The 27518-nt window shown below is 37.7% G+C and overlaps 1 protein-coding gene across 1 annotated transcript in view; it reads right to left on the minus strand.

The window, feature by feature from the left end:
- Positions 1–7567: 7567 nt before the first annotated feature.
- Positions 7568–27518, minus strand: part of PHTF2 (putative homeodomain transcription factor 2) — a 61830-nt gene continuing 41879 nt past the window's right edge. Inside the window, 10 exon segments of the mRNA XM_042872439.1 lie at positions 7568–10143; positions 10885–11010; positions 14312–14407; positions 15992–16147; positions 17150–17236; positions 19213–19344; positions 20332–20604; positions 21674–21802; positions 23603–23818; positions 27302–27460. Of these exon segments, the coding sequence (XP_042728373.1) occupies positions 10123–10143; positions 10885–11010; positions 14312–14407; positions 15992–16147; positions 17150–17236; positions 19213–19344; positions 20332–20604; positions 21674–21802; positions 23603–23818; positions 27302–27460 (1395 nt within the window). The 3' untranslated portion in view covers positions 7568–10122.

A 27518-nucleotide genomic window follows, 5' to 3' on the forward strand; every position in this document is an offset into this window, starting at 1 on the left:
TGAGGCTTTGATTGAAGTTCACCTTCAGCCCTCCCACATGCGAGAGGGTTCCAGCAATAGCCAAGCCCCCTCCCTCGCCCACTGACGGCAGTCTGCTCATCGGTGCAGGGTTATGCAGGGTTACTTGGAGTTGTCAAAAATCATTTCAAATCCCATCAGCAGCAGCAGTCTGGGAAGGAGAACATTAACCCCCACGTCTAGCTAGCTGCGAGCTGCAGTGCCACTAGTTCTGAATGAAAATCACTCTGCAATAAGTTTGTCTTCCTATTTTTGTTGTGGCGCAGACCTTTAATTAATACATTTTCACAGCTGAAATAATGAGTTTTGTCTATTGTACCTGTCTGATAATTTATCTTCTAAGAGAAACAAGAGTGACTGCTATTTTAAAACACGAGCTTCGTGATATTTTTTTTTGTTGTTTCATTTACAGTATCTGCATAGATAAATAATAATAAACACAAACCCAATCCGTTTCCATCACCCCAGCAGAACAGGATTAATTTACTGTAACAAAAGCGGATGGGAGCATCAGAAGCACTCAAAATATGCTCGCTGTGACTAACATCATGAATATGAAAAGCTATCTTCACTGATTCCAAGCTGCAGATGGATCTTGGCAGAAAGGAAGCTAAAGGAAACGAATGTAATAGCTGCATAATATGTAAAGATGACACAGAGAGGAAAGTCTAGACAATGTGAGATGATTGCCATGTTTTCCTGTTTGGGATGAAAAACTCAACTTCTGATTGTTCTGAGCTTGATCTGCTGAATGCACATCACTCTTCCAACCCATATGGGCAAGTGCTCTGCCATATGTTTTAGAACGTGGTGTAAGTACCTGGAGATACACTACTGCTGAAAATAAGAAAAAGAAAAAAGGAAAAAGGAAAAAGAAAAAAGAAAAAGAAAAACAGAAGCAAAAGAGAAAGAGAAAAAGGAAAAGGAAAAGGAAAAGGAAAAGGAAAAGGAAAAGGAAAAGGAAAAGAAAAAGAAAAAGAAAAAGAAAAAGAAAAAGAAAAAGAAAAAGAAAAAGAAAAAGAAAAAGAAAAAGAAAAAGAAAAAGAAAAAGAAAAAGAAAAGAAAAAGAAAAAGAGAAAAATCACATGAAGTGCTGCCTACAGCAGAGGTGCACTAACAAGAAGGTGGAGCCTCCCAGGGTCTTTAAGATGAACACCTCCTTTACCACATCTTCCCCTCTCAGTGCTCATTGCCTTCTTCCTGCCCTCTTGCCTTCCCGCTCCAGGCTGCCCCACTGCCTCGTGCAGAACGAAGACCCCTAGGCAGACACCTTTCTCCCTTCCCACTGCTTGAGAAACATGGGAGGAAAACCCATGCATGAGGACACGTGCTTCGTTCTCCTCCACGCACCTCCTGCTGCTCTCCTTCCTCACATCTCCATGACCCATCTCTCTGTCTCCCAGCTGCGCTCCCTTTCCCTCATGCCCCCAGTTCATTCCCATAGGAACAGGACACTGGTCTGTCACAAAGCCAACATTTGCTGCAAGACATGAAGGGAGCTGTCAGCTGATGGCTAGCGAGGAGTAGCATGAGGAATCTCAAAGCTTCTGAATACACTGAAAAAATCCTTATGTTACTGAGCAGAGCATCCAAACAACTTATGCAACCCCATCTCTGTTATTTTTATCTGATACAGCGTTCACCTGCATGGTTGTCAAACCTCAGCACATCCTGGTTGTGTGCACCTAAATGCAGCCTGTCTCTGATCTTTGAACATGATAGTACTGAAGCTGGTTATTACTACCTGCAAAATCATACCTGCTGCAATTTTGGGACACTAAGAGAATTTGCTTCTAGTCCAACATCCAGTAATTTACTACTGCTAAATCTTTCTAGCGTCTTAAGCCAACAAAAATTAACACTTAACGTGTTCAGAAATGCACTGTAAAGAATAAATGATGCTCCGAGATTGTAATTCAGTACGTACTGCCCATAACTCTGAGCACTTGCATCCTGCAGTGTGGTGTCTGGGCTTATGCTCACAACTGCATCCCGAGGTGTCTGGAAACAATTTCTCCACCAATACCTGAATTAGATAAGGAGCATTGCAGGGAGTTGGCAGTACTGCTTGTTGATCTCAGTCGCTTTTTATCTCTTGCTTTACTTTGTATTCTGAGACAATGAAAACCTTCACAGTTTGAAAACACGAGTCTGTGTATGGAAGGAAATCTGAAATAGGCACGTAGCACCAAATTTTGGATATCCTGCTGAGTAAGGAACAGAAACTGGTTTTCAAAATAGAGGTTCAGTTATTACCTACATGAAGCATTTGGTTACTACAGAACAAAAATCAGCGGAGAATGTCACTTAAAAAAATATGTTACAAAGTAGAAATTCTGTGCTTTTAGAAACTACTTTGTCAATGACTATTTGAGGCATCCAGGATTGAAAACCAGTGTTTGGGAGAATTATTGCTGCTAAGTTGTTGTTCTGGCTGTAAAAACTTTCAGACTTTTAGTGCAGAACATCACAACTTCCCCTCACTTTTTTCATCCTACTATTCTCTAAATAGGAAAATCTACAGATTTCATGATGCCTGCCCTGTGATCCCTTCCCTGACCTTGGCTCCAACTCATGGAGAAAGTGTGCATAAAAATGACCCCTGCACAGAGACAGCTGTGCAGTGCTTTACGCCCGTACTGTAGGCTGACATGGCTATAATGTCACTGAGTTCCTTCACATTGCCAGGCAGGAAAAATTCGATGTAACACTACGGAAATTCCACAGGGGACTTCGAATCATAGAATCATTAAGGTCACCTGGTCCAATCACCAACCCATCCCCACCATGCCCAATAACTCATGTCCCTCAGTGCCACCTCATCTCCATGTTTCTTGAATACCTCAGGGACAGACTCCACCACCTCCCCAGGCAGCCTGTGCCAGTGTCTCACCATTCTTTATGAGAAGAAACTGTTCCTAACATCCAACCTGAACCTCCCCTGGTGCAACTTCAAGCTATTTCCTCTCGCCCTGTCACTGTGACCTGGAAGCAGAGGCTGACCCTCACCTCACCACAGCCTCCTTTCAGGCAGCTGTAGAGAGCTCTAAGGTCTCCTCTGAGCTCCTCCAGGTCTCCTCCAGGCTGAACCATCCCAGTTCCCTCAGCTGCTCCCTATATGACTTGTGCTCCAGACTTCTTTCTCACTAAAGTACAAGGAATTTTACATTCCCAGCAATATCACAATCACTGTCCTGACTGTTCAACCTCTTTCATTTTTTTGTACTGCAGTGACAGCCATTGGTTTTGTAGAGCTGGGCTGGGATCTTGCTAAACAGAAGTCACAGCAGGTTCAGACTACAGGATCAGAAGGGAAGATCTCAGTGTACCACCACCTATGAGCTCCAGGTGTTAATTCCTTATCAGCAGTACTAATTTCAATAGGCATTAACCTTACCTTTAGTGAAAACAGATTTTTTTAAAAATTATTTTTTACAACTGGATCTGGAGTTTTACAGTGTTATTTTAAAGCACCAATGATTACTTTGCATTTTATGTCAAGATAGATCACTTGCTCAGTTAAGAAAATTTGAAAGAAACAAAATATAAAGGTGGTGGCAAAATCTATTTTGCTGGTTCCAGAAGTTCATCCCTTAGCACTGTATTATTGGGCCAAGACAAAGGATGTTTGGAGGGATCTCATGCTCCTGAACAGACAGGAATGTCTCTGATTAGCATGTATTTGATAGGCTTAGAAAATTAGTACTCCTTCAGCAAGTCACAGCAACAAGTGAAGCATCTGTTGCTTTCTCCAAGTTATAATAATCATTTTGCAATTATCCTTTGCATGCTTCAAATTTCTAATTTTCTGTTTTTATCCAGGAAGGCAGGATTTGTGACACTATTGGAATGCAGCATGCAGACGTGCATGGCAAAGAAGAATAGGACATAACAGCGGTCTTTCACTGCTTTGCCACCTCAAGGCCAACATTTTTGCTTGTCCATACTACTTGCACTCACCGTATTAATTCCACTCTGCACACAATGAGAATTAGTCCCATTTCAGTAGCTTGGCTCCAATCTGTTCCAAGGTCAGTGCCTGTGACCACTGTTGCGTGAAGCTCCACGATGCACTGTCTGCAGCCAAAAAGGCCGCTTTGGGCTGCATCTCCTCAGCTGGAATGGTGCAGATGCTCGTGGTGCAAACAGCACCGAAACAAGCCATGCTAAGAGAAAACTACAACTGTGTTGAAATAGCAGACTGAGCACAGCAGCAAACACTATGCAGCTGCACTCAGTTGCACTCGGGGGAGGGTGACACTGCTGAAGCCAGCTCCATGAGCAGCAAAACAAGGCACAGACATGGTAACAGCCTGTTACCAGCACAGAACTCAAGCACCAGCCTGTGGTGTCACAGTGGGACTGCTTCTCCCACCCATATTGGTCAGATGAACAAATGGCTCCCAGATACACTTAGAAGAATAACTTCACAGTATGGGTTTACAAATGACTGGAACCAGAAGCCTTGCTGGATTATTTTTGTATTATTGTTATCTGCCCAGCAAAGGCCAGCTAGTGAGAGGCTTGCGAGGAGAATTTGTGACTTGGCTGCAAAACTGCAGCCTGAAGATAAGACAGGAGAGGTGCTGGGAAAGTCTCATCTCTGTTACCTCTACTCCTTTAGAGGTAGGTAACCAGATTCCAGATGCTAGGGGAACACACCACAGAGTCCTCCCTGCACAAACTGTGAGGGTGTGTTTCTGGGCAGGTTGTAGACCTTTGTAACATTGCATTTTCACCCTCGTTTACATCCACATACTATTCTAGCATTGTATGTGGCTGTTCACAGTACTGTCACCCACCTACCTGGTTGCACACTCAGGCTAAACAGCGAGCTGCATGGAGATGGGCAGCTCACCAAAGGCAGTACTCAGCTCAGGGTGAATACTTCTTGAGCATCAGTGTGTGATGCAGAACTTGTATGTGAAATCTTCATTTCTAGGAGTAAGGAAAAGGGAAAAAAAGAAAAAAAAAAAAAAGAAAAAAGAAAAAAAAAAGGTTGTTTTCAATTTTTGTGGTTGCTGAATCAATTACACAGCTGTGGAAACCAAAGGCTGCACTACTGAACAAAACGTAAAGGTAGGATTAATCTGCCTTTATTTAGGCATCTCAGAGTTTCACTTCTGAACCCAAATTACTCACGTAATTTCCTTTACACTCAAGAGGGAATGACCCCAGAGGATCACTAGAACTGACATCAGGGATCAACTGTATGAATTCCATTCTGAAGGTAAGTGTTCTTGCTGAATGCAAAGGGAGCCTTGGATCAATTCAACATCCCTGGAACTCAAGTCAATGAGTCCAACAGAGAACATTCTTTACCTGGGAGCCCAGTCACGGGTGTGCTGAGAGGGACATGCGGAGCTGTTGGATGGTGACTTCCTTAATGGGAAATCTCCTACCCCTGACTGTTGTACTCAGCCTTGGTCCCCATTAGAACTACTGCTGAAATGGTTTAATGAAAGACCAGCACAGTCTTTGACGTGACTAAGGAAAATGGTTCATTCCCCACACGTCACATCCTCACTGCTTCACCGCCAAGTCACCACTGAAGTTCCATTTGTTTAGCTGTATTTTTCAATTAGCCAAGTAATTCAACTCCCATCCATTCATGGGTATGGGACAGTGCAAAAGCAAAATATGCTTTTTTTAATTCACAATATTTAATTCACAAGCATACGCCAAGAGACTTGAGTTTGGGTTGTGGCATTGCCAGGAGGCAGCCACCTAATCCCTGATAAAATTCATTAACAATAAGATTATGCACAGCAGGCAGGAGCTGTTTGCAAATAACTGCTAAACTAAGGCCCTGGGCAGCCCGTTCCGTGCCCACCACCGCCCTCTAGTGCAGACCCCTTCCCTAAGCCCTCCCCTGACGCTGCTCCATGCTGTTCCCTCAGGCCCTGTCGCTGTCACACAGAACAGAGCTCAGCGCTGCCCCTGAGTGGAGCTGCAGCCGCCATCAGGCTCAGCCTTCCCATCTTCACGTCCCTCCTTTGGATGCTAATAGCTTTATGCCCCCCTGGTGTTGTGGCACCCACACTGCACCCAGTGCAGGAGGTGAGGCTGCACAGCACAGAGCAGAGCAGGACAAGGCCAGCCCTCCGCTCGCCCGCTGGCAGTGCTGGGCTGCTGCACCGCAGGGTACGGTTGACCTCGGCTGCTTCCTCACTCAACTTGCTGACAGCCAGATCCCTTTTCTGCTTTGCAGAACACAGCTCTTTCCTCATGTTCATATGGAACTTTCTGTATTCCAGTTAGTGCCCATTGCTCCTTCTGTCACTGAGCACCACTGAAAATAACTTGGTCCCATCCACTCAACTCCCACCCTTCAGATATTTATATAAACATTAAGGAGATCCCCCTCAGCCTTCTCCATGTTGAGCAGTTCCAGGTCTCTCAATCTTCCCTCATACAGGAGATGCTCCAGGCCCCCAGCCATCTTTGCGGCCTTCTGCTGAACTCTAAGAGATCCCTGAATATATGTATATTAAATTATATATAAAATTTAAATAATAAAATATAAAATATAAATAATAATATATATATAAATTTTATATATATATATATATTTTTTTTTTAAACAGAGGAGCAAAAGACAGGTCACAGTACTCCAGATGTGGCCTCACCAGGGCAGAGCAGAGGGGCAGGATCACCTCCCTTGACCTGCTGCCCCTGCTCTTTTTGAATGCACCCCAGGATCCCTTCTTGGCCACAAAGGCACACTGCTGGCTCATGGGCAGCCCGTTGTCCAGCAGGACTCACGTGTCCTTCTCTGCGGAGCTCCCCTCCAGCAGGCCATCCCCTAACCTGTACTGATGCATGCAGTTACTCTTCCCCAGGCACAGGACTCTGCACTGACCCTTGCTGAAGTTCCTCTCCACCCAGCTCTCCAGGCCATCATTCAGTGAGACCTGGCCAGCACAGCCTCCTGGTGTGTCAGCATCTCATGTCGCACTTCTGCCTGAACACTGATAGATGCTTGGATTCCACACAGAACTTTTTATTGAAGGAGACAGCTTTAAGGAAGTCAGAACTGATAAAAATAGAGCAGAACTTGAAATAAGGCAGTAAGCAGTGATGCATCAGTCATATTCTATCCTCTTCAAGTTCCACGAGCATTTTGGAAGGTACTAAGTAAACACGCATTATGTCTAAGATACTTCCTGGCAACATTTTTAACACACACTCAAGAACTCTGTCACATTAAGGTGCCATCCAGAGATGAATGTTTAAAAGAATGGCTCTCAGAAGATGTTAGCTTCTTACTGTATAACACCATCCTTCATTACCCTCAAAAGAAAATTTTATTTGTAAACCACCTACATTTGGAGCAAATTTAGAAAGTGAGCAAACAAACACAAGAGCGTGGTGCAATCTGGTGCCAAATTCTCAGTGGCCAGGGAGATGCCACAAGTGAAACATGTCCAAAGAATAAGCTTCTGGAAAGAAAAATATATACATATATTATACTACATTAAACAGTCAAAATGGGGATTAAAATTAATCCCTTAAACAACTGTGAAATAGGGCTGAATCTGCTGCAGTATTTTTCAGATGGAAATGTTTATTTGGGATCTGCATCTCCAGTCCTATTAAAAAATTACTTTGTATAACTAACGTGTGGGAAAGCTTCTGCTCTTGCAATGAAGTTCAATTTTGACAGCCACCACTTGCCCTCCATGTGCAACATTTCCCTCCCAAGTGTTTTAAATCAAACAGAACGCATATTCGTAAGCGCGGACTTCAATCAAAACAGAAGACTCAGAAATGTGCTGGGTATTACTAAAAGATACAGCTCGCTGCACTTTTTTTCTCCTTTTTCACCATCAACCATAGAAAGCTTTATTCCACGCCTGATCACACTCGCAGTTACAAAACACGTGGCAAAAGTAACCATTAGCATGCAAGATCTGCCATATTTCTACTTGCCTCCATTTTCATACTGGATTTTCATATTGAGGGATGCGATAAACCTCTCCCATTTTTGAGATAATGAATATATCTAATGGTAGCAAATAAAAGGTTTTTATTATTTTTAATTTCATTTCACACATACTTTACTTTTCCCAAGTAACCATTGTTAGTGCAACAATCCAGCACAGTGATAGTTGCTGAGGTATATGTGGTTAAACTAATTTCCCATTCAACCGAAACTGCAACGCATTCCCACCTTCTTTTTTCCTTAAGGTACTGAAAGCAGTATATTCACTGTTCAAGATTTTTTTTTTCAAATAATTCCATTCTAAATTGAAGAGTGGCTTTGAAATAGTGACAAGCTGTAAAAGCAACAGCCTCATCTTCTATCCCCTAGAGAACTCCAGCTGCGCTTTTTTCTTAAAACATATTTTGTGCAAAATTAAGTTCTGTGTAGCTCTGTACCATAATTTGGAAAAACCTGTATATAAAATGTACTTAATTTTTTTAAAAGAATCCCAGCATCAGACAACAGAAAAAGAAGAAACAGATCGGATGCAGCCGAAGTTTCCACATGAGAAACTAAAGATAGTATGTTCTTAAAGCTCCAGTAATACATTCTTTCAAAAGCCAGAATGCACTTTGGTCATTAATAAACATTAGTACAGAGGCAAATAAAATACAAAATGCTTGTTTGTGTTGCTTTATATATAAAAATAGTTTTATACCACAGAAGTTTAAGATGCATTACTGTAAATGCTTAAAGGTTCTGAAGATCAGCAAATATAGTGTAATGCCCCACCTCTTACAATTATTCATCATTTTTCAGCATGAAGCCATTATTTTAGAAACAAAAAGTACAAGAACACTTGAGCCTGGTGGCATTAATCCTCCTCACATAAGTTACCTGAAACAACATTTGCACTTCCAAATCAATTACATGAGGTGAACATTCACAATGAGTCAGTATGAGCGGGCCGTGTGAGAGGCAGTGTCAGAAGGAAGGGGAGAGGCTCACGCTCACTGGGAAAGCATGAGGGAATACCCCATGCTGGGGAGGCGTAGGGCAAAGGAGATTAATCTGAAGAGAGGCTTCATTCATTCTGCTGTCCACCAGAAAGACTCGTTTGCTATTTAGCTGTTCTTAAACTTCCATGTGGTATGAATGGCATATACTATAGTGTACATCAGGAGAGCATCTATCTTACGCTCAGTCACTTATAGCATTCCTTCCACCAGTATGTCTTTTGCCTATTTAAATATTTAGCTTTAACATATAATATATACTGCTCCATCGTTCACCATAATATATTCCAATTAATATACATTTATATGTATATATATAAAGTTTCTCATTAAAAGTAACAATAAAAAGTGCAGATATTGAGCATGCACAGTCAGAGCTGCGCAGAACAGCCCAGTATTTCAAATAAATACAATATTTAATTTTTATCAAAATATTATACAGTATGGTAACCATTTACAATTATTGCTCTAATAAAAGTGTTAACAAAGAGCACTTGTTGACCTGTTATGTAATACCTTATTACTATCCCAGGATATTCAAACTGCAGCCTAAATCAGTTTCGATCCTGGAATTATTCAAAATATTAAAACTCCCACTTGTTTCTTATAGTAATATAAAATATTTCTGCTATCTGTCATACTGTATTGTCAGTACTTTACTTTTTATGTCCTCTTTATTGCAACCAAACATCTATTGATGTTCTCATGTTCCATCCTCATAAACGATCGGTGCAAATAAAAAATCCTAAGCCATGTTACCACACTTAACTCAAATGACTTCCATACAGCACTACCGCAACTAAAAACGTTCAACATTGGCTTCAGCTTTAACAACAAATACAGTAATATAGTGTATTCAGTTGCTAAGATTTCAAGTTGTCAGACACTCAGTTTTTGACCTTCCCAACTCTGATCCTTTCCAAATCTAAACAAATATTTTTGAAAATAAAAATGTCAACTAAAATGAAAATAAAATAGTGAGAAGATGAAATAAATACTAAGATTGCACAAGACAGTCAGATGTAAACACATCAGTTTTCCAAACAGCATCCTTTAAGAGGTTGTAGCTTCTGAAATACAGATTCAGTGGCTGCTTTGAGGCAGTTCTGTCAATGAATGAGCTCTTCTATAACACTGTTATCTCATCTTCTTAGCATATTATCAAGATTTGATCTTCCAGAGCTGAAAAAGTTAGAAAAATGTTAAATAAGCAGTATTTCCAGTTCAGTTTCTATTTAGCAAAGCTGCAATACCGTGTCTGTTTCTTATCATATGTGCTGCATGCAAAATTTAATACAAAAGATAAATTTTACATTAATTTACTTGTAATATGAAAAAGAGTAGATGTAAGCAAACTCAGTGGGTAACTGAAGGCTTTATGCTACAAGTTTATGGAAACTAAGGTGTCCCATACCCCAAATCTTTGAATAATTTCCAGAGTTTATAGAGTTCAAAGAGGTTTGGAAGGTATGACCTAATAAGACAGTTCTCAAGCCATAAAAGCAAGACTGTAATGTTAGACACAGTAATACTGCATCTACTGTAGTACTTCACTGCAACACAAGACAAAGATACAAAAACATTGAGGAACTCGAGAGAGAAATCAGAACTGGAATACAAGAAGTTAAATAAGATCTTCTACCTGGCCATGTAAGTGTCTCTTTATTCATGTCTAGGAATTCTTAGTGATTATGTGTCCTAAACAAAGTCAAAACACCACAAAACTGCAGAAAATTTTAAGAGGGCTCCTTTGACAACTGCGTTGCTATTCTTCTATACAGCTTAAATTTCATAAGCACTTTCAAATAACAAATCTGCTCACTCACACAGATAAGAGTTAATTATTTTACAATATAAGATTCAACTATTGTAAGATTCTGAACACCATAATAAAGAGAAAAAAAATGGCTGGGAAATAGTTACCTTTAGATTAAATCCAAGCAGGTCACTGATGACACCAGAGACAGCAGACAGGATGACAACTTGGGTGATATTATAAAGGAGTGGATTCATTGTAAGCCCATATAACCTAAACGGACTGTCCAGTTCCTAGTAACATGAAACAATTATATCATTTAAAAAGCAGAAATTATACAGTTTGGTTTTTGGTTTAAGTATCCAAAGGGGTATTTCCTCCATTTAAAACTGCTTATTCTCTTGCCACTATTTACTTTAAAACATCAACATATACTGAACTCTGAGAAATCAGTCATAATGTTTCAGTCATAATGAGCAGGCTACAAGAAATTCTGCCTTATGCAGCACATTTTTAGAGTCAGATTTTAGAGTCAGGGTACTTTATAAACTATCATTTATTTATAGACTGTCATGCCATTAATGATATGACTGACTCATGTCTATTTAGGTAGCATCATTACATCCAGTTAACAAGCAACATTCACATTAATGACCCATAATTTCATATTTTTGTTATGAAAAATAATGTGTTGTGGACTCCACACTGACTCACCAATGTTACATGCACAATACATGGAAGAATTCATGCCAGTGATTTCTATGGAACAGACAAATTGGCATAAAAAACTGTATTGAATTGTACACCTTATTTGTGTTCATACACATACTGTTATTAGATAGCTCAGGCAGTCTCCAATTAACAGTGGAGTAAAACATTTCCCCGTTCTTCTGCTTACGAAAGCATGAAAGAAAATAGCTATTGTGTTCACTGACTGTTGATCGATGGCGTCTGAATAACCCTTCAAAAAATTAGAGGCTACCCATGTAGAACATCTGTCAGTTTGCTTGTGGAGCCAGCAAAGCAGAGCTACTTTGTCTGCCAGCTTTTTACAATTCCTCATAGTTTCCTAAAAATCACCTTCAGTGTTTAACTGAAGAAATAAATAGGTAGGCAAAAGGAAAGGAAGATATTCCACAGTGCCACAAGACTGCTTCACTGCTATGAAAAATGAACAGTGTCTATTCTAATACAATTCCCTTTCTTCTCTATTAATTTAGAGAATAACTAGTAATGAACATAGATAGAAAATGAACATAAAGGATTAAAAAAAATACTAACGATTATTTAACTGCAGATGTTTTGCACTTTCATTAGAATGATCAAAACATTAGCCAAAATTAATCTGTAGTGAACTTGAACAAAGACCTTTTTGCACCAATTTTGCAATTCTTAGTGAGTGATCAAAGTCATCCAAACTTTCCTGGCCTTGAAACACGTGAGAAAGAAGAAAATATGTTTTAAATATAAAAATGGATTACGTGAAGTATAACAACCATCAGCACTTTCAATTCTTAATCTTTCTCCTGCCTTACATCCTGGGTCTGGAACAAGGTTTTATCACTCCTGTTTTAATAAAAAAGTATTTCACAGCTCTGAATCTTCCCCGAAACAAGGTAAAATGAGAATGAACAACCATTCCATTCAAATGCAATGTAGTACTAAAATTTGCTGCAAATACAAAAAAAGCAAGATTCCAAGGAGAGCAGCAGAGAATTTCTCTTTAAGGAAACACTTTCAGCTTGTGGGTTTCATCTCATCAACTTCGGGAGTAAAATAAAAAAAGTAAGCATAGTCAATATTATATAATTCATTATTATTATTAAATTGACAATAAAAGCTCTTAGCAATCCAGTCCACTTAAGTGCTGAACATGAAATAATTCTGTTGATCACTAACTACTAAGGATTCTATCCATTCTATTCTAAGGATATCTAATGCTCCCGTTTGGGAGATTTGGAAATCCCACCTCACTTTTGGGCACATTCTCATAGAAACTAAGGGGTGGTGTGGGATTTGTGTCATGAAATCCACCCCTCTGTTGGAAAGATCATGATGCTGACACATTTCTGTAAAGAGTAAAACATGAAAAGTGGTTTGAAAACAGCATGAATTGCAGGGAAAACTCTGGAGCAAATCACACCAAGAATTCAGCATCCTGTCAACTACTTTTCACCCTGTTTTCTCACAGAACACCAACATTTCAGCTCATCAGATATCCAAATGTGATGCATTTTGTCTACTTGTCCAGGCTCCCCTTGAATCCACATAATCTTTCTGCATCCACAGCATTTTTGACAAAACACTTCCACAAGCCTCCTTTTTTCTGCTTGTTCCAAAAACAGCTCTTGACAAACAGCTCTATGGTCCCTCACTACAGAGATACCCTCAGTATTTGATTCATCCAAGCACCCCATGACTCTGGTCCACAGCTCTCAACTCAGACAATTGCTTTGTCAATCCTGAGTCCCAGGCTGCTCAGTCAGTTCTCACATGGAAAGTTCCACTACTTTTTTGAGACAAAGGAACCACAAACACTGTTGAAGCTGAGGTGGTGGGGAGTTAGCTGACTGGAGGAAACATTCCATCATTTCAGCTATTAGCTAACTACATGGGAATCAAAGGGGTAAGTGACTGGAGTTCAATGTGTGGAAGAACCAGGCAGTAAGGTCTTAAAGTAGCACTATATGCATAATAAGTAATAAAATTTAAAAAGAAAAAAATCTTAATGTTCTTGAATTATTCTGACTGCAGAGCAAAGGTACATGCACTGAACATTTTGCCTTAGATTTACTGAATGATAATCCAACCATTATCTCTACTCTACATGTGGAATAAGCATCAACTGTGCTATACTCAAACATGGCAGGAGGTGTTTGTAGCACAGCTTTGAAAAGAATTTAAGGGGAAAGACCTTTGTATTTGCAAATCATTTCTGAAGAACTGTTTCACATCACCTTCACATCTTTGACTGAATGAAAGAGTTGATGAAAGAGGTGAAATCAAAATGCAGTTGTTACATTCCCTCTTAACCCAAGAATAAATGAATCAGTGGCAGTATTTTAAGATCTTCAGTGTAACAGCAGAATGCATGACAAGATCTGAATACTGAAAGTTGAAGCTAGACAAATTTAATTTAAAACTTGCACATAACAGCAGAAGTGATTCTGTGACAGTAAGTAAAGACAACATCGAGTGTAATGAAGTTGTAGTTTGAAATGCTAATCAGTATCAAGTTTTAAAAGGAATTATTTTTGAGGAAGAATACAAATAATTTAGTAGCTTATTACTAGAAATAGATACCAAGTTTGAAAATCAAATTGCGTCATTTCATGAGGGTTCCTCATCCTGCACATCCTAAAGCACCTTCTCTCACTCTACATTAGAGAACAGAACTTACTGCATGTAATGATTATTGGTAATTCACAACAATAGCAACATAAGAGACTGAAGAAGTATGAACACGTAGCATCACTGCGAGTTATGAGCAGGTTTAAACCAAAGGATACTGCAGAAATAACACAAATGATTCATTAAGTCGTCCATTCTGCTTCTAAGCTATAAATAATACAGTAAATCTATTTTAATTCCTACCTTCAATAACTTAGTGGCAAGTTTTAAAACGTTGTTCACTAGTGTCAGTTCCTCCTTCTTATTAGGCTTTTTCTCCATTTTCAAGTACAGATTTATCTGATTTAAACAGAACACAAGTATCAACATGTATGCAGAATCTAAAGGAATTCATTCAAAAGCATTTAATAATAAACTGAAGTGATTATTCAGTATACATGATAGAACAGCAATGACATTTCTGCAAGCACAGGATTTTCTTTGCTTTGTTCTTAATTTTTAAGGACAAATACTGCCCCAGCTCTGTACAAAAAGACAATGTTTTGTGATACAACATTTGATACTATTACAGGAACAATTTTAAAGCTTAATGTCATCTACAAATCAGTCAAAAAGCACCACCTATGCAATGTCTACATATTTTCTTTCTTTCTTTGATAATTGTTTGAGGTTTGCCAGTTCATTTTCAGATGTTATTCTTTAGTGTGCACACCTTATAGGCCTAACATTCCCAGAAATTCTTGCATCGACTGAAATGATAAAACATAATTCTGCTGAACTGTAATTTCTTTCAAAAAGATTTGTGTCACTGAATACTTCATGAACACCTTCAGTGCAGAAAATCCTGCTACTGCCTTGAAAAATATGAAATATTATTGAATTAAACTCCTTTGCTGTAGAAGAACAGTGTATCAATCATTTCAATGCTTCTGGAATCCAGACTTCTTCAGAACACTCCTTCTGAGAAAGTTAGTTATGAATACTAGCTCTCCCTTGGAAATCCTGAAACTCCTGCTTTCATTCTCATTGGTCTGATATACATGCCAGACCTGGCAAAGTTCAGTGTTTTGCTTTTTATTTAATTGCAAAATAAAAAATTGGAAAAAAAATCTGACTTTTCATTTCAGTATGACAGCCATTGACAATACATTAAAAATCAGCATTATGTTCAAGTAGTCCTTCAAATGACAAACTTCTACCAAGCTACAGCAGCAAAGTTGCAGAAAGGAAGCGCTGTTACAGGGGTTTGTTGTAGGGTGGTTAAGGAAGTAAGGACCTCATCATGTAAGCAAGAATAACTGAATATTATTGTGTCTCCCTGGCAAGTTCACTGCAAGCTTGTACAATTAAGTTAAAATCAAAATGACCACTAACACATTGCAAGGCAAATTAAGCTCCCAATCTATTTCCTTCCAAAGTAAGTTATGATTTTAGAGACAAAGGGATACCAGACCTTAAATATGAAAGCAAGGGTCTCATATTGAATTACATTTTCCTTTTTATTTCAGGGAAATTAATTATAATAGGATAAGCTGGATTCAAGTACAAAGCTAAGTGATAACACTTGTTAAACTTTTATTTATTTAAAGTTCAGGGAACTTAAGACTGTTGCCTTCAACTTCAGGTTTTGAACTGGCTAAAATGTTCAAGGCCTGACTCTCAGAAAGAATGTAGTTTAAAAACCTATGAAAGCAAAATAATATGTAGAGTTTCTCTGTCTCTCATTTGCCTTGCTCTTTGCAGTTTTTTCAGTATCTACAGAAATAGAACTTCAAGTTGTAAGGATCTGGAATAACTTGTTCCACTACACCACAATTAACTATTACATTCAAACCATTTTAAGTCAGCTAGAATGCATGCCTAAGAGCTAACAGACAAATGATTTATTTAGATAGAAAAACGTATATCTGCACAAATTCTCACCTGCTCAGTAAGTAATATTGAGGTATTGCTGTATTTTTTACTGGTTTCAGATCCAAGAGTAACAAATCTCAATAGAAAAAGCGTTAGTGAAATGCACCAAATTACTAGTTCCCAATTGTAGTGACAATCAAGGAAGATCTCATGCATGTGAAGCAGCTGTAAGCAAAAGGGAAAAATTAAAATTGAGTGCAGATTAATATTTATACTGCAATATAAGAAAAGAGTTATGTATCTTCCCAACACCAAAAAATAATTTCCCAGTAATAAGTATGAGGGTTGTTTTCAGGTATCAAATATCTTTAATCATAATTTAAAATCAAAATTCTTTAAATGATATTAGAACTGAGAAAAGGTTGAAAAGTGAAAAAGTTGAAGGAAAGTGAATTCAAAGCCTCAATCAGAATTTAAACATTTTTTTCATATTTCTAAAGTAACAGAAAAATGTATTACATTCCATGATGATTTTACACTCTGTTTTGCGATTTCAAAGACACCATGTGGGATGAAAACCAAAACATGCCTTCAAGTATACTGAATTACATAGAAAATTTGATTGAAGTAGCATGACTGCTGAATTACATTCTTATTAATGTATTTATAGCTCACTACTGTGAAAACACATTTGCATTAACTAGGGAAGGAAGTGGAAAATACAACCAGAAGTCATTCAGAAGCTTAACTGTACGCTGAAACAGAAGGTGGAGCACTGACTTCTTATTAACAAGAAATCTGATTTAAGCATAGATGTGCTTTCAAAAAGATATTCCACTAGAGGGCAGGCTAATACAGCCAACAAATTCATCAGCATCTTCAAATCGTAATTGTTGTTATATCCTTATGAAGCACATCTTGATGCACTATGTTAGAAAAAACTCTTGTTTCAATTACAAAATGAACAATGAAAGAGGACAGATAAGAAACAAAAGAGTAATAACACCATGCCAGTAATTACTGTGAGTTTCTTTGGCTATTACAGAGTGGCATACTGATAATATTCTAAAGTAAATAAATGAATACAATGAATGGAGCTTAATCTTCTGAAAAGCTCTAATAGCCGTTACTGATTTTTCAGTGGAGTCTCTTATCTTAATAGGAACCATCACACAAAAGGCAGTCTATTTTTTAAAAAACTACTTAAGTCATGTGTGATTTCCTCACCTGTGCACAACAGATAAATACAACTGAGATAGTCAGGAGGAAGGCAGATGAAACTATTACATCAACTGAGCGCTGAGGACCTCGACGCTGAAAATAACAGAGATGCATATGTGAGTGAAAATCCACCTAACCACTGAACCAATGACGTTCAGTGCAGCCAGTTATATTTACTTTTAGAACATAGTTTGCTCATAGCTTGCAATTTGGTAATCTGAGTACCACACAACATATAGCAATTAAAAGTACAGCTCCTAACAAATACCCCCAAAGGCATTTGAGGTAGTTCAGATGCAGACAATTAAGGACAGCTATGATAAAAGAATATATACACCACTTGTTTAGTTAGCTCATTCATGATGAGAAGCAGTGAATTCACTACAGCACTGGGCTTTAATTCCCAGTATCAAACCAGTGCTAACAACACTCTGGACATCAGATTGCAATGGAATATCAAGACTTAATTTCACATAGCTCTTTGTTTTCACTACTTGCATCTTTCTAACATATAAAAATCATAGTCCTACATCACTCTCATCAAGGTACAATTCTCTCACGTGACAATTCCAAGAGAGCAAGAAGGAAAACTTGGGAAACAAATACAATGTGATGAAAGATCCAATGTCACTGTACCCAGTAATTTTTTTGTTCTTAATTTCTTACTGGTATAACAAAATGTTTCCATCCACTGAACATTTTCCGTGTTCTTTCTAATTAAATACTTAAGTACCCCCTGTTGCAATAAAACACATCCAAGTCACAACACGCATCTATTTCACAACTTCATTCTTGTATTTATGTAATTAGCAGTGCGTTTGGAGAAAAGCAGGAGGTGCGTATATGCAAGGTATAATCTTGGAACTTGGAAAAAGAGATAGAAGGTTAATTACAGGGGAAAAAAATCAAGTACAAGTTGGTACTGCAGCAGTAAATGCTCTTATACACACAGCATTTTGCCTGCATGAAACTCAAGATGTGCACATATTTTAACTCATTTACTTACAGATGGACAAACAACCAGGTAATATGCAGGTGTAATTTGGACAAATGCTATGCCAGTATCTGCCAGTAGCACTATTATGAGAAGGCTAAGTTCCTTAGCTGCTTGTCTCCACTCCTTTACTTATGCAAGTGCAGACCTTATGGAGCTGCCCAGTGAACCACATATATCAGCAGATGGAGATGAAAATGACTGCCCTTCACTGGTTATTTTTCAGTTTGTTCTGCACCTGCTTCTGACCACTGTGTGTCTGCACTTCTGTTTGCAACAACCGAATTATAGAATAGTTTCTTATGGCATATGAAGAGGTGGAATACATAGGTGACAGCTGTGAGGAAAGAAGGCAAGACAGTCTCCACATCAATGTCAACATACATAGCTTTTAAAGCACGAGAGCTACATTCTACTGCACAAATGCTGTTCTCCTTCTTTCTTCCTACGCAGCAACACATTACAGACTAGACAGAAAAAAGCCTGCTATGATGTAGGTTAATGAAACCAAAGTTTCATTACCTAATGCAGAGAGAAAAATAGAAAAAAAAAAAAACTTGCAAGCTCAAAAAATGAGCTAGGATCATCAAAATGCTCTGGGATGAAAAGAGCATTAGAGAGCTATCACTTGAGACATCTCATTATTTCAGTTGAACAAACAGTAAAGAGATCAGAATGTCTTACAAGTCATGGGCACAATTTCTAGCTTCATGTGATATGCATGCACTCACAGTATAAATATGCACACAAGCTCCCTTGCTTCATAAATTCCTTGTATGTTAAGGACACAGGTGGAGCTCTTACAGTGATTTATTGTCTGTGTTCTACCACACTATACTCACCTGAGACACATCCCTGCTCTAATCACTTAACAGAAGACTTCTACTCTGAACACGGTCATACCTCATACCAAGGTGGAAAACACTCTCATCTGGCTGCTTGCTGATGCTGCTGGCCAGGAGTCGCCAAAATAAAGAGGACTGGGCACACAGAGGACAACTCAAATACCTACTTTTCATCAACAGCACACGGGACTGTTTCTACTTAAGTGGTAGCAAAAATTTGCATTACTTACCTTTAGATAGGACCTGAGAGAAAGCCACATTTTTATATTCTGTACTTTCTTCAAACGGAAGTGAGGAACCTCTGATTTTCTTGCCCTTCTGGCAGATGTTAGATGACCAAAAAGTTTAGCAAAAAGTAACCTCTGCAGGGAAGGAAAAAATAATGAAGCTGTTAAGTCATTTTTGAGGGCGCTAAAAAGAAAATGGAGAAAAAGCCTCACTTAATATACCAATGTACAATGTATCGAGGTAAAGTAAAACATGTTAATTACAACACAGAAATAAGAGTCCTAAAAAGAAGAGATACACTGACCAGTTTTAAAAGTCACATTAATTTAATGAAAACCAAAATAGAACTGCAATTCCCCTTTTCAAGTTTCAGACAACAGATCTACAATGCTATTAACATTTGGGAGATAATCAAACAAGTCCATCACTTGCATTAAAGAGTGCTTAACCCAGAACTTTTTTCCAACAGAAATGGCAACTAAAGCAGTTCAATGCTTCTCTATTGTACTGAAGCCCTTCTTTTGGCTACAATGTAAGAAAACTATTTATCTTTTTTCTTTTCCAGGCTAGAAAGTAACTACACGAGGGAGCTAGTAAGAGAGTATCAGACAGCAACATTGCCAGTCTCTGGGACAGAGGTGTCAGCAAAGCAGACAGGGCAGGGGTCTGGACCAGACCGTTTCCAATTACTCTCAAAAATGTTTTGAATGAAACACGCTGGTGAAACAATCTAGAAATTCAAAGAGCTCTTTTACCAAATTTCTTTCTTCTTGAGGAACACTGAAACAAACCGGGTCATGACTAAGAACAGGCCAATGAGCTGAGTCAGAACTATGAAATAAATGGCTTTACCTCCAAAATGCTCTTATGCAAGAAAAAAGCTTAGCTACAAGCTTGAAGGACACTTAAATCCTTTGTATCTGGGTCATCTCCTAATCTGTAATCTCACTGAAGTATATGGAACTGTCGATCTACAAAACCTTGGGGCAACTATGAACACAAGATGAAAATATCCACAAAACCAAATAAAACATAAAATAAATAAATAAATAAATAAAAGAAACCCCAAAACAAATTATTTGGGTTTTTTTGGACTAAACCTCTTGGTTTATTTTATGTACCTGTTTGTAAGTTCTCTCTGCTACACACAGCAGGAAAAAGAAAATCCACACTAGAGACACACGGACCACAAAACTTATAACAACCATTGAGAGAACCAGTATGTCTCCATTTGATCCAAATGCTGTAATGCAGAGTTCAGTGGCAGAATGTGCAGCTAGCTGTTCCAAATCTTTAGCTTGGGAAAGTCGAAATACAAATGGCATTAAACCTAAGACTAAAGATATGATGTTTCCAAAAATCTGATAACCGATTCCTGGTATATAGCTGTTCACCTAAAAGCAAAAGAAAAAAAGCACATTGTAAAGTTTGGAACTTATCTTGTCCTTATTAATGCAACCGTTTCACTACTGCAACAGACACTTTACAATGTGTTACACAACATGAATCCTACAACCAAGCATCTTTGTAGTTCACTACTAATAAAAGGAAAGTGCTCCAGGAGCATTTAATGCACAGCAACAATCACGAATAAACACCAGCAACAAAACATTGAAACACTTCAGTGTACATCCTTGCAGTAAAAATTAATTCAACACTGAATTAGCAAAATTCAACCAATCAGACTTTGTTGTTTACATGTTGCATCTTAATCTAATAGTCTAATTGCATTCTGCTTCTAGGTTATGTGGTTTTTTAAAAGAATCAAAGCATTCACAGTGCAGTAGGATTGGAATTCTGTTGTGCTGTTATGGCTTTATCAAGGTTCACTTCTACTGTGACTGCATCCAAAACTATATTGCTTCTGAGGCAGGTACAGAGATCTGAACTTAGTTTGTGAATGCAGTGCTTTCTGACAAGTTGGAAATGTCCATATCAACTTGTCAGAATTACTGATAATTGCCATAAACTATGCTAAGATTTTACATGTAACCCTACTAAATATATGAATCATCTATGCTGAAAAACAGTATGACATCAATCATAAGGAATGCCAGGAATCAGAAGACATCCCATTCATCCTCTTTACACTTTTGTTTCCTAAAACAGAAAAGCTTTCTTCTCTAATCTGAACTTCAGTGTCCAAATACTCAGATATATGTACATCTAACCCAATATATTAGTTGTCCATAAGAATCAAGGAGATAAATATTCACAGCATATGCTGGAACAATAAAACAGAGGCTATGTTCTAAGCACCCAGCAATGCAAATGTATTTTATTATCACACCACTCTTATTACTGATAGTTACAAGAGCTGTAAGTACGAGGGCCACTCCAAAAGTAATGTCTCCTATGTTATTTTGTTGGTCCATGACATCAGAGGCAGATGTTGGTTGTGTGACAGTACAGGCAGTACTTATTTTTGAACCTAGACACAATATCTGTAAAAAGAATACTCACTCTGTTCATTATCATACCACTGATTTCAAGCACAGACATATCTGCTTTCTTGCAGTCGTTCCCCTCCCATACAATTGCACTTATTTTTTCTAGTCCTGGATTCAAACTATGGATCCAAGGCAAGTGACTCTGGGGAAGACAAACAATATATTCCATCAGTAATATCAACCTATTGTTATGTCAATGTTTCTTTGTCAGGAATACACTAACAAAAAAAAAAAAAAAGTGCTTAGACTGACACAAATGTTGTTACACAGCATTTACTTCTCCTGCATTACTGTATGTTAAATACTCAAAGTCATTCACTTCTTTCCCAATAAATAGCCGTTGTCTCTAGGACTCTATTCAGTGTATGCTGCCCCAACAGCCAAGTAATTTCAATCTAAAGTAATGAATGCACATATTTATTTACTCTAATCAGAGAAGAACTGAGAACTGAAAGACCCTGAAAATGCTGAGGTAACAAGTGCTGCTGCAGCCACTTCTCGATTTCCCTCAGTCCTGTCTCACCCCTTTCAATTACAGGCAATCAAAACTGATCTCAGCTTGCCAGGTTAACCAGCACTGTTTGAATCAAATAGAAAGGCTGGAATGGGGGGCATATTATCAAATATTTATCCTATCATTTAATAAAAGTATGTGTGTGTGTATGGGGAGGGGGGGGGTTATAACTTGATTTATCAGTATTTATCCGAAACCTTTCTGTGCTGCTAAGTACTCAATTGTTTCCTTTCTTTTCCATTAGAGGGGAAAAAAAAAAACATCTATATTGTTAACATAAATTATAGCTGCAGAAAGACTTTCTTAAACATAGATTTCCACTATTTTCCTCTAGAGGGAGTATCTACACCAGGAGCTGAAATTCAAAAATTTCACAGTCTATAATGAAACAAACCAACCAAAACATTAAACTTCAAAAAAACATGGAATACGAGCAAGAACTAAAATAAATTTTAAAAGCAAAGAGTGCAGAAATTCAAACTGCTGTTCCTGTTGCTTTGGGGGTGGATTTTATTGGTTGGTTGGGTTTTTTTGAGGGGGGGATACCAACAAATCCATCATTTTCAGTTTCAGTTATGAGTGAACAAGCCTATCTTTTGAGACTTTTTCTCAGCTATCAGTAACATCACCTCCTGTATTAAATTCCTTAGCACTGATGTAAGCAGTGCCAACATACATTGCATATTTAACAAGAAAAATATTTCACAGCAGGTAGTATGCAATTTAGTGGAAAACCCTGTAATATAAACATAACTGGTACTGACATCTGAATGTTTTTTTATCAAATGAAGACTAACACATGATCATTAGCTAATAAGTATGGACAATGGATTCTGTCCAATTAACCCAAGGCAGGCTGCAACTAAAGAGTTGCCCAACAAACACTAACATTTTCCGAAATTACTGCCCAGATGTTTCTATAGAACAGTATTAAGAAAAATAAATGATCAGCTTTAAGGTAAAAATAAAATTAAAAAAAAATATTTTATCTAAAAAGAATACAGATATAAATGTATGAAGAACATAAAGAATACACACGTAACATGATATTACATATGTTATCTTGCTGTGTGGTTTCATATATATATATATATATACATGCATATACAAACAAAAATATTCCCTCAGATATATACATGATTCTACAACAGGAACCTTCAATCAATCAATACTTGTCCTGAACTACAATCCTAACACAAAACTATTCTGCAGGCTATTACAATATGTTGTCATATCCTCTCCATCTGACAAATTAATTACTGAGTAGCAGAAATTCAATTTTCCTTGTTTTAATTCTACCAAATCACTTTGGCTCTGTTATTCCATTTAATAGAGAGTTCTTTCTCCCAGGCTTCCTGAGCACATGAGAAAGCTGATGAGACTGAAGATGTACGTGCTGTAAAGTCAAAATCAGCAGATATGACCAACCTGATGAAATGGGTCATCTCTATATTCTTTCTTCACACATGGATTCATCTGAGGACTTTCTACATCCGTCTCACTAGTACAGGAAGAGTGGCACTCTGCACAGTGTAGGAGGTCCTCCCACACATCTTCAGTTTCTGATTCTGGCCTTGCACTCTCAGAATCCTGCCTGGAGCTTGAACACCGAGAACTGCAGCTAGTACCTGATTTAGGGGTATCCTGAAATTAAAATACTCATTGGAATTAATGCTGTTTTTGTACTCTATTTCCTTAACAGAAGAGTTAGTAAGTTCAAATGCAGCAAGTCCACGTGTATCAGTTTTTTATGTTCCACCCATTACATTTCAAATCAGAAAGTATTATATGTTTACTGCACAGTTAGACACCACACAAGTAATAGTTCGTGGTCCTTGTATTCATGGGGGATTGGTCACACAATGAAGACTCAATTCACACACATTAGGAAGAAGTAACTGTTCTACAGATTTTTAAAATTCATTAATTTAGAGCAATCATCAAGCCTGTCTCCAACTTCTGATTTAATGAGTGATAAATTAAGTCTCCTAAAACACATTACAGCTTCATTATTTTAGTGAAAATATCGAAGATATTAAATATCAAATTAATATCGAATTAATATCGAAGATATTAAGTAAGGCTTAAAGGCATATACACTGACCTGCACTTAGTATAGAAAAGTAGAGCGAGAAAAGCCTAATTCACTAAATATTTTAAACTGATTTGCCACTTTGTCCTTCTATCCCATGTTGTTTGGTTTGATCTACTTTACCTAGTTATTATCATATCTGTCCCTCCCCAACCTGTTAGTATAGCTTTTAAAAAAATTCACAAAAGGATAAATCAGATTAAAGCAAGACTAAGGGATTTAAAGGACAAAGACTTCCTCTTTAGCTTCACCCACAGAAACTGGGTATATGTGGAATAAAAAAATAAGCCTGAAGTACAGTGACACACCAGATAGGCATTTGCAGATTGTGTCTCCTTCAGGTGCAGACTCAGAATTGCACTGGCAGATTCTACTCACCGTACAGTGAGGGATTCTTTCAAAAAATGGGCAAGAAAAAAGAAGGTCCTGGAGGAAGAAGAGACAGATAATCCTAGCTATCCAAGATCCAAGGCGCCCAATAGCAATGTGGACATCATTTTCCTAGTTCTAAAAGAAATGCTGGTATGCCCCAGAAGTACATTTTAAAATTATTTGCCTATAATAATCTATAAAAACACCAATTTGATTCTCAGTGTCCACTGTTAGGCTTCATGTACCTTCCCAAAGACAGTGTGTGAGCTTCTTTGAAGACAGGCAATAGGTGTAGAGAGAAAGAATAACTGAGAGTATCCATACCAGTACTGGGTAGATGTGTGATTTACACAGTCATGCATAAAAAACTAATTATTTTAAAGAAAGTGCAGTTGAGAAGCAAGCATGCCTCATTATTTTTAAATAATGCACTGCACTGCTTACATAATAACATAGAAAAACATTACTCTTGAGAGACTTAAATACCCCAGTGCATACACATACTGCAATCTAATGTTTTCTTCAGAAGAAAAGAAGACCTCTAAGCTCCTTTCAATGGTTAGACGAACCAATTTCCTGCAAGACAGGTTTTAAATGCAGTACCATCCTACTCATCACTATCATCTGCCAATTTCCATCCTTTCTTAGAGCAAAATTCCTTTTTTTCTACTACAATTTATCTCAAGATTATGCCCAATTTTCTTCACTGAAAAACACAATTAAGAAATACTGCAGCAGGCCTATTAATTTAATATGACTTGCAATGCATTACCAGCTGAAGAAGTTACTTGTTCTTCCTGGAAACCATGCTTCATATACTTTATGCAATCAATTTTGTAAAGAAATACATAGCAGAAGTCTGCTCCAAGCTCTTTTTAGTGAGATGATAGAACTCCAATACCAAAGACAATATCCAAAACATTGATTCTTTATAGAACATGGTCAGTACAGGGTGCTAAGTCTCGAACTGAATGAAGCAAGAAGATTAAAAAGCGATACCTCAAACAATAACTGACAAGCAAACATCAAAATAAGGGAAAACAGGACAGAAGCTGAAAGCACTGTCTTATTTATATATATTTATATATATATGCATATACACACATACACTTACACGTATATATATACATATACATACATATATATATATACACACTTATTTTTTAAAATACAAAGAAAGCTTTCAGTTTTCAAAACTACTGTTTCATTTCTTTTGTAATCACGTTGAGGGAAAAGAGCTGCTAACAACACAGAAAAGCTTCCTGTTCCATGGCATCAATCACAAAGATAGGGAGAAAAAGTGTGAATTATTACTACACACAGAATAAATTCATGTTTTTTGAATTTCCGAAGGTATCTACACACAGTCCTCCCAAAACAACATTTTAGAATTTTACAGCTCTGAGGCACCTTTTGGAAAAGAAAACAAATTTAAGATGGAAAAAAAAAATCATCTGCAATCACATCTGTCCAGCTGCACTAGCATGCAGTCAAGAGACATTTTCTGCAATATGAAACATTTCCAAGTATTACCATGTTCAGAAAGTCTAAACTAAACATACATAGGACATCACACAGTTAAAAATGAATCAGTCTTCTAGATCTCTCAATCTGAAGTTTGTGATAAGCAAATTATAGAAAATTAGTGAATGCTTTTATGCAAAATAAAGACCTCAAGACTTTGTAGTTATTATCAGAGAAAGCAGCATTATATGAACCCTTCTAAGAAGGCATTATTTATATCAAGTGGAAGGCTTGCTTATGATGCTCTGCCTGTTACAGCCACCCACAAGCACACTCCTGTCAGAACCAAAATTACTCTGCACATTCTTTTCTCATAGTCCTAGTTGGGGAAAAAAAAAGGGGGGGGGGGGGGGAGGGGCAAGTACAGTTGTTAAAAAGAAAAAACACTGTAAAAACCTCAAAGTTTTGTTTGTCTGTTAAGTTGCATACCATCAGCAAAAAGAGCGGAAATCCTTTAGAATGAAGAGAAAAAAAAAAAGCCCTCCCTCACTTCTATCTTTCAGTATCTGAACCCTTACAACTAATGACTCTACTAATACGGAATTGCTGCCTTCCTCCTCTTAGCTCTGATGTTAGTAAATCTCTTAAAATTTCAGGTTTTTGTGTGTTTTTGTTGCAATGTAACACTAACAATTTTGTTGAGATTTCATGACAATATCTTAATGGCTTTCAACAAACATGATGGAATGTTTGGATGGAATGAAACAGGCAAACTATCAGATGACTTCACAAGAAGGTTGATGAATCGAAAATACGATGTAAATGGAGAAAAGCAGCAGCACTAGTATGATGAAAATGCTACTACTGCCAACTAGTGCTGTTTCTGTAACGAATCACATTTTCAAAAGAGATACTTGCTATCAAAAGATAGCAATAGAGCTAACTGAAATCTGTTGCAAGATGTATAGGATATATCAAAGGATCTTAACAACAAATTGAAAAAATTGACAAAGCTCAGCTGAATAAAAACCTCACAGTTCAAACTCTGTTATACAAAAAGGAATCCCTCTCCTTCACTAACATGGCTTCAATTTAACATAATCCTAAAACACAGTATCGGAGAAAAAAAAAAAAATACTCAACAAGAAGCCTAGAGCTTCAGTCAAATTACATAAAAGAGGCAACAGAAGAATAGATACCTCCAAAGGATAGTGTTTCTTGTAATGGTGAGATTTTCTGTTTCGAAGAGCGCCATCACTAGAAGTGCGTTCTACATTGCGGCGTAAAGAGTACCCGGTTTCAGGCCCCTCCTCACTAGAAACTTCATCTGATAAATTGGTCACAGTCCTGTGAGTCTCCTAGTGCAAGAAGTAGAGTATCAGTAAGACTTACACTCATACTTACCGATTATAAACT

Source organism: Lagopus leucura, unplaced genomic scaffold, assembly GCF_019238085.1.
Source record: "Lagopus leucura isolate 7727_CA_CO unplaced genomic scaffold, USGS_WTPT01 Super-Scaffold_100008, whole genome shotgun sequence".
Taxonomy (NCBI): domain Eukaryota; kingdom Metazoa; phylum Chordata; class Aves; order Galliformes; family Phasianidae; genus Lagopus; species Lagopus leucura.